Here is a 10662-nt window from a genome sequence, read left to right on the forward strand (position 1 = left end):
ACAGAGGTCTGATGTAGGTTGCTAGTGACAAAATATTAGCTTTCAGCATGGTACGATTATTTCCTAAGTGACATTTAAATAACAAGTGTTTCATTCTTCACGGTTATTTGTAACAAAAACGTTGTTGCTAAAAGGTAGACATTTATATTTCGCTATCATGTCTGTTGTACAAGGTATGCATTTGTGGAGAATAAGGCATTTATGGAGAAGAATAGCCCCTGTATCGGTTGAAACACGCACCATAATCACAATGGAGCAGTATCAGACTCTAATTCTGACTAAAACTGAGTATGACAACATCAGGCGAGTGGGGAGCCAGATAACACTCAGGAAAGCATTAGTTTACTGTGGCTCAACTTGTGGAGTAAGGGTGTAATTACACCATGATAAAAAGTTTGATATAGAAGGAACACATACTGTATACTGACGTATACAGGGCTCCAGAGTGCGACCAATTTGGTCGCATATGCGACCTAATTTTTCAAAAGTGCGACTAAAAAAAATCGGAGGTCGCACCGGTGCGATCAGCTATTCGAGAGAGGAAAACGTGTCTGCATTGAAACTCTCTACCTTTGGTTCAATAACAGACACATATTTGGCCAATATCGTGGTTTAAACAAATCACAGATAGAGAAGGGCGGGACCTCCCCTCTGATTGGCCGTGGCCCAGTGCCTGTGTGTAAATTTGAAAATGCGTGTGCTGCAGAGAGAGAGAGAGAGCGAAAGAGAGAGAGGTCAGTGACCCGTCAGATAAACAGTGTGGATGTAGTTGTATATGTGCATTACAGTGTGGTCACATAGGCCGAGATAAATGTACCCTCTCCCCACTGCCTTTCGGCGGCTGGCAGCAGCAAACCGATCAGACGAGCCCGAGATGATGATCAAGTTTATCGTTGCCTACGATAGGCCTAATGAAACTTCCCTTCACCAAGTTCAGTCCGAAATAATTATTCATCAGAAAAATAGTTTGCACGTAAACCCAACGTACAGGAATGCCACTTGCGCCAAATTTATAGGAGTCATTGCAGATGAAAAGACGTCTTAAAATTGCGAACAATGCATACAAGGCCTTCCCGAACGAGAGAGATACAGATATCGCCGAAAAGGAGTGCGTCATTGACCGCAGTTACATGCAGGGAGTAACCCGGTTTTCAACAGCAATATTCGTTTTGTGCGCGAGTTGTGTAAACTCATTCTGATGGCACCAATCAATTCAATCCGGTATTTGGCGTAAACCGAATATCGCTGCTACATTTAAAGCCCGAATATTCCCTGCATGTATAACTGTGGTCATTGTGTACGGTGAATCGAATGGACACATTTAGATCGAGCATGGCAAGTCATTGCAATAGCCTATAATAATAGGCCTACCATTTCGTTACTGCATTAACCATAGTGATGTTCTTATTGAAAAATTAAAAATACTAAAATTAAAAAGTAAATTGCATTGTGGGGCTGTCAAATGATTATTGCAATCATCATTGCAAAATCACATAAAAATCCCCCAGGCTACTTGGAACATCTCTTTAAATTGTGCTCAAATACATTTCTATGGAAGATGCTAGCATGGCAAGCTGGTTTAGCCAAGGCCTAAAGATCATGAAGGATAGTATGTAAGACATTGAGCCATGAGATTTGAAGCCAAGCAATAAAAGACATGCACTGTTAATTTACTCACTGTTATTTTTATTTAATTCATCTTGAGATGTTTTAAGTTTACATTTCAGCTCAGTGAAGCACTTAAAGCACCAACACTTCATTAAGTTACTTTTCTTGTATTGTAAATCATAAGTCATAGGACAACCTATATAGGACAGTAATAAAGGGAAAAAAGTGAACCTGCTGCGGTGTTAAATGCGATGTGGTTGAAAATTTGGGTGCACCTAACTTATGTGCTGGTGCACCTAAGAAAAAAAGTTAGGCGCACCAGTGCAAAAAGTTAGTCTGGAGCCCTGGTATATGTATGAAATGTATTTCTATGTTATACTGTAAGGATAAAAGCGACTTTTAAATGAAAAAATAAATACTGTTTGTTAAATTCTTCAGTTCCTAGTATTGCTTTAATAAACACTGTAATTTGTTGTGAAGTATACTGTTTGTTCATAGGCTACATCTGCTAAATGCCCCACAGGTAGCAGATCACGAAAAAGGTTACATGCTACGACGGACTCGGCCATTACAATATCTGATGACTCGGATGATGAACCACTTGCCATAGGACCTCAGATTCCAGTTCTGGTCAATGATGAAGATGATGATGAAGTCAGAATCTTAGAGGTAACAAAGATATACTGAGATCTTATTTCATATGATCAATTTCCACAGTAGGAATGCACTTACGACTTGTTCCTTGATTTGTGGAAACTGTATAGTACATCTTTTGCCTCTTTATATTCTTTGTAATATAATTGACATATGTAAGTCAATTTGGATGAAATGTGTCTGCTAAATGAATAAATGTCAAATGCAAATGTAGGTGATGTCTGTAGGCCATTACTACTCTTTAAGAACTTCCCATTACCTGCAGTAGTTCTGATGAAGCCCTTACACTCCAAACAACCTGACAGTGTTGCTGTAGCTTGCTGGTCTGACAGACTGCGCCATACACTGTCCCTTCCACAGCCCCCGATGCCGCTTGTGAAGCAGCTTATACGACCTGCTGCCAAATGGGGTGGGGAGCCCTCGCAGGGTACGTCCTACGCCTCGGCCCGCATCCCCGTGGAAACGCCGCAAGCCTCAACAGCTCCTCAGCGGACGACGCTCCCCACATCAGGAAACAAAGCCATAAATGTCTTGGATGTGGACCGCAATGCTGTACCCTCTACATCTAGAGACGTTAATGCCTTCCCTAGACCTCCCTTGCCTACTAGAAACACTCAGACCCAGTATGTAGCTCCCGAGACTGCTGGTCTGTTGGCCCGCCAGGCCGCGCCGATTGTAGTTCAATCTCTCATTCAGCCTGTTGTTAAGCCTGTGCTAAGGCCTCCTATTTACGGGGGCTCTGGGACTGTGGTTGGTGTTGGGCACAGAAGTACTGAGGCTGTAGCTGCTGCTGTGGCGCCCATTGCCCTCCCTCAGGAAAGACCTGCCGCTGCAGTTGCAGGACCAGCAGCACCAGCAGCAGCAGCAACAACTACAGCTGCACCAGCCACTGTAGCAACAGCAGCAGCACCTTGGAATACACACGTGCCGTTGAACCCTGTGGTGATCATCGCACCAAGGGCGGAGCAGGTGGAGGTTAACCCTGGTCAAGCCCGGCCAGCTGAGCCTCCAGCACAGGTGGACGATGAGAGGCCCGGGCCCTCCGCGCCCAGGGAAGGTCAGGTGCAGCGACGGCAGAGGCATCCAGTCACCGTACAGGACCTAGTAAAGGAGGTGGTGAGTTGATGCAGACTGAGCAGCAGTATTGCTCTTGTTAAAACGAGAGTGGGGTATGGCATTAAAAATGTCTTATGCAGCTCATCAAATGTTGTGGACTTAAATGGCACCCGTTTCATAGAATGACCCTTATGTATTTTCCTTAAAAAATGACACAAACCAATAGGGCTGGGCGATATATCGGTATTACGACTACAACCGATATATTTTTAAAAACAATATGTAGTTGAGACAATGTCGTAATACCTGTATTATGTCAAATAATGGGCCATTTTATCAAAGCCACTTGTTCTTCTGTGTTCAGACCATTCAGACAGCCGCAGCTCTGCTCAACTGCACCCCTTGCGTGTGCACGTTCTCCCTCGCAGCACTATAAACTTTCAAACATGACGGACACTGAGTCAGATTTTGTTTGTCATAATTTTTTATGATTCCCGAAACCCCATTCAATTGTGCATAGGGATTTTTTCTTACGAACCGGGTGCAATGTGCAATGAACGCATACAAAATGACGGTAGCGTCTATCACACTCTTGGTGAGTGACTCATTTACGTTGTTTAAGTAGTAGGGTTGGTCGATGTCGCCTAAATTGGCATTTGACGATGTGTACAGTAAAACATCGTGATGGACGATGATATCGGGGGGGGGGGGGGGGGGTAGTGTGGTAAACACGAATTAATTAGCCTATAGCCTATGGCTATACAGAAATACATTTATAATGTTCTCCATAAAAAAATTAAAAATATATTATATAGGCTATACGGCCTGATGAAAGTGGACAGCTAAGAGAGACATACTGACCAGGCTACCGAAGTTGTGTGGAAGATCTGCTCCAAGAAAATTGTTGTGAAAGACGGATAGACAATCAATCTGAACACTTGCGTGTGCACCGACCAGCGGAATATTACACATTGCCAGCCTTTGCTGGGCCCAGCAAAAAAGCTACTGAAGACTACTATCGTGGTCACTCATTTAAAATCTTGATACTATGCAGCATCCCACGTTATCAGGCTACCGTCTATGCTGACTATGAGGGCGGCGGGAAGTGAAAGTAAAGGGCTGCGATCGCGGAGTCCAGGCTATATATAGGAGGGCAAAGTAAAAACACTTTTACAAATAACGAATCCCGATTACTACTTTTGCTAAATGCATGAAATACAAGCCATACAGTGAAAGACGAATAGGCTACCTTCTGATCCTATAATTAACGAAAGAAATGGTTTATTTTAACACAGAGGAGAAGGACGCATTTGGCGCTCGCTGTAGCCTTGCAAAAATATTTGAGCGCTAGAATGTCCTAGTCGTAGCCTAACAATAATAAATCTATATTTTCTGCTAAAACATTAGGCTACCTATTAAGTCCAATGTAGGCTATAGGCCTGCGAGACATGTAGGCTACAAAAAGACAATTAGGCTACACATTCACGTCACAGTCAGGAATTATTTGAATAAGAGGGTAGACTAATACGTCTTTTATTTTACAAGATGGTAGACTAATACGTGATAACTGTTTGGTTGACAGCCTTTAAAGTAGGCTCAATTTCATTTTCAGGGAAAGTTTTTTTTATGTTTTAGCCTGTTACAGCAGGAATTAGTGACTGGCATGTGGGGGCGTGGCATCACGATGGTTGCTTTCCATCGTGATGCCTGTCAATCATCACGATGGACGATGATATCGTCCATCGGCACAACCCTATTAAGTAGCCTAATTGTTTAAAACGAATTGTTATCGATAGCAAGTCACACATGTCTAGGCCATCATAGGCTACATTTGCTTGTCATCTAGGCCCTATCAAACCCTTACGATAAAAAAACTGCATTGTGTGACAAAACTGCTGTAGGCTACTGCAATATTTTTGTGCCCAAAATATTACATTGTGCAGTAGGCCTACAATGTAGGCCTGTGTTGTCAGTCAGGGTCGACTTGGTCTTTTGTTATTTGCACAGCTGTATCAGACCAGCTGTAGCCTACTATGGCTATTGGTATTGGTAGGCCTATGTTATTGTTCACACTTTTTTGCACAGCTGTGTAAGAGCAGTCTAAAATCATTCTAATTAAAGCTGGTTGTGTTGTCATAATTGTCATGTTAAATGAATACGAAACACTTAGCTCTTTCTGTTTAAAATATCGATTTATATCGTATATCGCCAATCAGCCCCAAAATATCGGGATATCAGTTTTGGTCCATATCGCCCAGCCCTACAAACCAATTAATTGATTATCAAAATAGTTGGCAATAATTTAATAGTCAACAACTAATCGATTAATTGATTAAACGTTGCAGCCTGTGGCAGCCTGGCCTATTGACTAATATAATGACCTGGTCGACGGATGTTGATTATCCAAATTATTCATGAGTTATTACTTTCTATGTGACTTTTCTGTTGAACTTAAAGTGATGGTTCGGAGTAAATTTCACCCTAGGGTCAATTGCACGATGACCGCGAGCCAAATACACCCCCAGAAGCTTTTTTCCCTTGGTCGAACATTGGTCGAGTTAGTGCTAATAGTTTATGTATCAGCCCAATCTCGTAAATTACCCCACTAATAATGACCAGAATGTTACCAAACTTCTACAGTAGTACTAAATAGGTTCTGTACACATAAAACGAGGCATTGGAAAATGTGTAAGTGCACCCAGAATTTATTTAAATAACACTTGCCTGATGGCTGCTACTCTCTGCTGCTACCACTACTGCTGCGTCGACGACACTTCCATGATTTGGGAAAACCCTGCCATCAGGCAAGTGTTATTTAAATAACCTCCTGGTGTGCTTACAAACTTTCCAATGCCTCGTTTTATGAATACAGAACCTATTTGTACTACTGTAGAAGTTTGGTAACATGCCGGGCATTATTAGTGGGGTAATTTACAAGTTACACATTTGGTTCCATTAGCGCCAACGCTAAGCCATTGGCCTGATACATAGACTGATAGCGCTTACTCATCCAATGTTCGACCAAGGGAAAAAGCTTCTGGGGGTGTGTTTGCTTCTGCAAAAAACACAGTCCTTGATTATAATGCATCAAACGTTTTCTCAGAATCTCCTGTCAAATGCTCCCGGCATTCCTCTGGCTGATAGTCCAGTGTGTGTGCTCATGGCAGCCTTGTCCTGAGCCATACATACACGATTTCAGCCATTAGCCACATTGCTTCAGAAGCATAGAAGGGAAGGGGTGGAATTTCATTGGCTTTTGAGCTCGGATACCAACAACCTTTTGCCGGGATCAAGGACTACACCTTTAACTGCCCAGCCCTGGTCCCATCATTGGCTTGGTTGCTTGTTTCATAGTCTGTTTGTTTTGTTTTGGGCTTCAATCTTCACCTCAGTCTCCTCTTTGTGTCTTTGCACATGTGCACGCAGGTGGACCTTTTCCCCGATGTGGAGGAAGCCTATTTAACTGACTTGATTGAAAGAAACGAAGTTAAAGATCCCAATACGTAAGCATAAGAACTTAAATATAAAAAATAAGAAACATAAAAAAGTAAAACCCACATTTATGAAGGCTGATAAAGAGAACGGCTGACTTTTTGCCTTGTCTTGTGTCTTCTATTTTTTTTTTGTAGCATATGCAATTTGTTGTTGGAAAATCCTGATTACCCTAGGAAAGAAAATGCTGTCCTGGCGCCCTCAAGTAGTCTTTTGGAACCAAGTGAAGAGACACAGGTTTGTGACACAGCAAGATTTGGCTTTCAGACAAACTCAATCCCCATTAAGTTAGATGAGGGAGGGGCCGAGGGAACAAAATGGCTTTTGTAAAGAGGAACGAGTCTGGCAGATATAGACTCTGGAAAACGTTTTAATAAGATGCCACCACATAAAGTTGTGGAATTTTTTATCAAATGTAGATTTAAAGAATCTTATTGAATTATTTGTTTTATCTATATAATGATTTTTTTACAATTATACAGCCATAGATGCTTATATGGTGATAAACTAAAACTATTTCTACTTGTACTGGCAGCCACAGTCGGGACCTTTCATCACAGTTGGTACTTGTTGACTTTGTTGAATCAGTACATGGTTGTCGCTCAAGCAGTTTTGGTTTCATTATGGTTTGTGGTCTGCTTTACAGGAAAGTGAGAACTACTTTGATTTCTCCAAGCTGAAGCAAGTCAGTCCTTCAATCGTGATTCAGGCCTCAGATATGTTGATGAGGGACTTCCGAATGCTCAGCTGCCAGGACATCAGGTGGACCCTGAACTCCCTCAAAGGACACTATGCAATCACCCGCAAGGTATTAAGATAGATAGATGGATAGATACTCTATTGATCTGGAGGGACATGTACTGTAGGCATCCAGTAGCTTATACTACACATAGAAAAGTAAGGGAAATAAAAAAAAAATGATGAAAACACAATAGTGAAATTGTTTATCCACCAGAATCGATATAGAGAGCTTTTACTACAACCCCAAAACAGAAAAAGTTAGGACGTTGTGTAAAATGTGAATAAAAACAGAATGTAATAATCTGCAAATCTCTTAAACTCATATTTACTTGCAAAAAGGACACAGACAACATATCAAATGTTGAAAATGACAAATTTGACTATTTTATGGAAAATATATGTTAGTTTTGAATTTGATACCAGCAACATGTTTCAAAAAATGTTGGGACATGGATAACAAAATGCTGGAAAAGGTTTGTAATGATAAAGAAAAAACAAGGAGGAATGTTTCTCAACTAATTAGGGTAACCGGCAACATGATTGGGTATGAAAAAGAGCATCCCAGAGAGGCAGGATCTCGTAAAAGTAACGGTGTAGGGGTATTCATCACTCTGTGTAAATCTGTGTGCACAAATGATGAAACAATGTCATTTTATTGCTTCTTAAGATTCATCATCTACAGGACATACTATTATTAAAACATTCAGAGAATCCAGAGAAATCTTTGCAAACAAGGGAAAGGGCTGAAAAACAAATTGGATGGCCGTGGTCTTTTGGACCTCAGATGGCACTGCATCAACACCAGACCTGTTTTCACACCTGTCATTGTATGGGCTCAGGACAACCTCCGATAAACATTGTCTATGTGCACAGTTTGATACTCAATTCAAAAATTGCAGCCAAAATTGTAACAGCCCAAATTGTATTGAGACGCAATTTTGAGACACGATACAGAAAATACCACTGTCTTATCTGGGCCTGAGCTTGTTTAAAATGGACTGAGGTAACATGAAAGAGGGTCCTGTGGTTAGACCAATCAAAATGTGCCATTCTTTTTGGAAATCATGGACTCATCTGGGCTAAAGAGGAGAAGGCCTATCCAAGTATCCAACCTATCCAACTTGTTTTAGTGCTCAATTCCAACATCTATAACGGTGTGGAGGAGCATTAGTGCCTACAGCATGGGCATCTTGCACATTTGGCAAAGCACAATCAATTCTGAAAGATGTATACAGGTTTTGAGCAACATATACTGCCATCCAGGCAATATCTATTCCAGGGAAGACCTTGAATATTTCAGTTGGCAAAATGAATTCTGCACATATTTAAATAGTATTTATCCATAGGGGAAGAGTCCATGTGCTAAAATGGCCTGTTTGCAGTCCAGATTTGTCAAATTAGGTACATAATGGAATGAAAAACATGACTAAGAATACCCCATACTGTTGAGCTACTGAAAACCTTTATTGGGGAGTAATGGGACAACATTTCATTCTCAAAATTCTAGCAAATAGTCTCCTCAGTTCCTAAACATTTACAGAATTTTGTTAAATGAAGAGGTGAAGCAGTACAGTGGTAAACATCTCCCGTCCCAACTTTTTCTGAAACATGTTGCTGGCATCAAATTCAAAATTAACATATATTTTCCATGAAATAGTCCAAATTTTCATTTTCAACATTAGATATGTTGTCTGTGTCTTTCTTACTGCTACATATGGGTTTACAAGATTTGTATATTATCACATTCTGTTTTTATTTGCATTTTGCATAACATCCCAACTTTTTCTGTTTTGGGGTTGTATGATGGAGTTTGTGAAGGCAGTGAGATGCTATGCTATGATAAAGTATCTGTTAATGGATGCCATGTTTGCAGTCAGTTATTGATAGGGTTCTTTTCAGAGTCCAATCCTCCAATTGAACATCGGCCTTCACCCAATGTTGAATGTTAACAACTTCTTTTTTGATACTGCCAAATAGTGTTCCATTGTAACTTGACGGATGTGTATTAAGGGATCAGTTAAACACCACAGATGACATTATCTTCTGTAGTCTTCATATTTTAGCAAGTAATTTCCAAAATGATCATCTACTACAGCTAAGTGATTCCATTCCCTTGTGCCCCATAGTATTTATGACTGTCGCTAGCGCAGCGCAGTCATAGAGGTTTTGTCAAAGTTATTTTTTTTCCCACTCACCTGGGGGGGGGGGGGAATGAAAGCTTTTGCAGAATATATCACTGTTTGCGCCCAAGAATTTTTGTGCTATGTTGGTCTCAAGGAGGTACATGAACCCCGCCATAGCTGCTCATTTTAGGTCTAGTGCCACCTAGTGAAAGAAGTAAATGCAAAAATTCGGCCCTTCAATTGCCAATATCTTGTGATACGAAGCACACACAATTTGTCACGTAGGAGGATCACTACAACAACCTCTGCATGCACGCCAGGTTTTGTGAATTTCTGTCCATAGGGGATGCTGTAATTCAGGGATGTCAAACTCGGGCTGCTTATTTGTGGCCCGCGAGGTCATTACTCAATCTGTATTAGAAGTGGCCCGCCGCATAGTTTATACAGCGCATCCATATCTGAGCTGGCCGGACAGTATTCTCTTCAGCGCATCCGTGTTAGAGCTGGCCCAGCACGCTATTCTATTCAGCGCATGAGCGCAGCCCAGGGCAACGCAGCCCATCAAGTTGCTACATACTGTACAGTGTATCATACACCGATAACACTTCAAATCCCAAAATGCGTTGCATCGTTAATGCCGCCTTTTCTGTTCATAAACAAAACATGTATCCATGCAACCAGACAAACTATCAACGAAAAAATGGCGAAGCGAAAGATTGATAATCGGAGCTTTCAAGATAGGTGGGAAAACGATTATATGTTCATATTATTCAAGGACAAACCCGTTTGCTTGGTATGTGGATTCACCGTAGCTGTCACTAAAGAGTACAACATAAAACGGCACTACGTTGAACGTGAACTGTCATGAGTTCATGACGTGAACTGTCATGAACTGTTAATAGTTACAATTACAATTTTGATAGTTGTTAAATGTTATTTACAATTTTTATAGTTCACCTGCAAAAATAGGCCAATATATTTTTTCTAT

General features: G+C 41.1%; 1 protein-coding gene across 2 annotated transcripts in view; it reads left to right on the forward strand.

Moving 5' to 3' along the window:
• rnf216 (ring finger protein 216) overlaps positions 1-10662 on the forward strand; it is a 37425-nt gene that overhangs the window by 2459 nt on the left and 24304 nt on the right. Inside the window, exons 3-7 of one of the 2 annotated variants that reach the window (XM_076266093.1) lie at positions 2132-2277; positions 2623-3378; positions 6745-6821; positions 6948-7047; positions 7457-7618. In XM_076266093.1, the coding sequence (XP_076122208.1) occupies positions 2132-2277; positions 2623-3378; positions 6745-6821; positions 6948-7047; positions 7457-7618 (1241 nt within the window). The remainder of the gene's footprint in view (positions 1-2131; positions 2278-2622; positions 3379-6744; positions 6822-6947; positions 7048-7456; positions 7619-10662) is intronic. The other variant, XM_076266094.1, reaches the window with a different exon arrangement.

This window comes from Alosa pseudoharengus, unplaced genomic scaffold (assembly GCF_046254945.1).
Source record: "Alosa pseudoharengus isolate Yale_2024_CS ecotype anadromous, Long Island Sound unplaced genomic scaffold, YU_APseudo_1.1 YU_APseudo_1.1_scf_4, whole genome shotgun sequence".
NCBI classification, from domain to species: Eukaryota; Metazoa; Chordata; class Actinopteri; order Clupeiformes; family Clupeidae; genus Alosa; species Alosa pseudoharengus.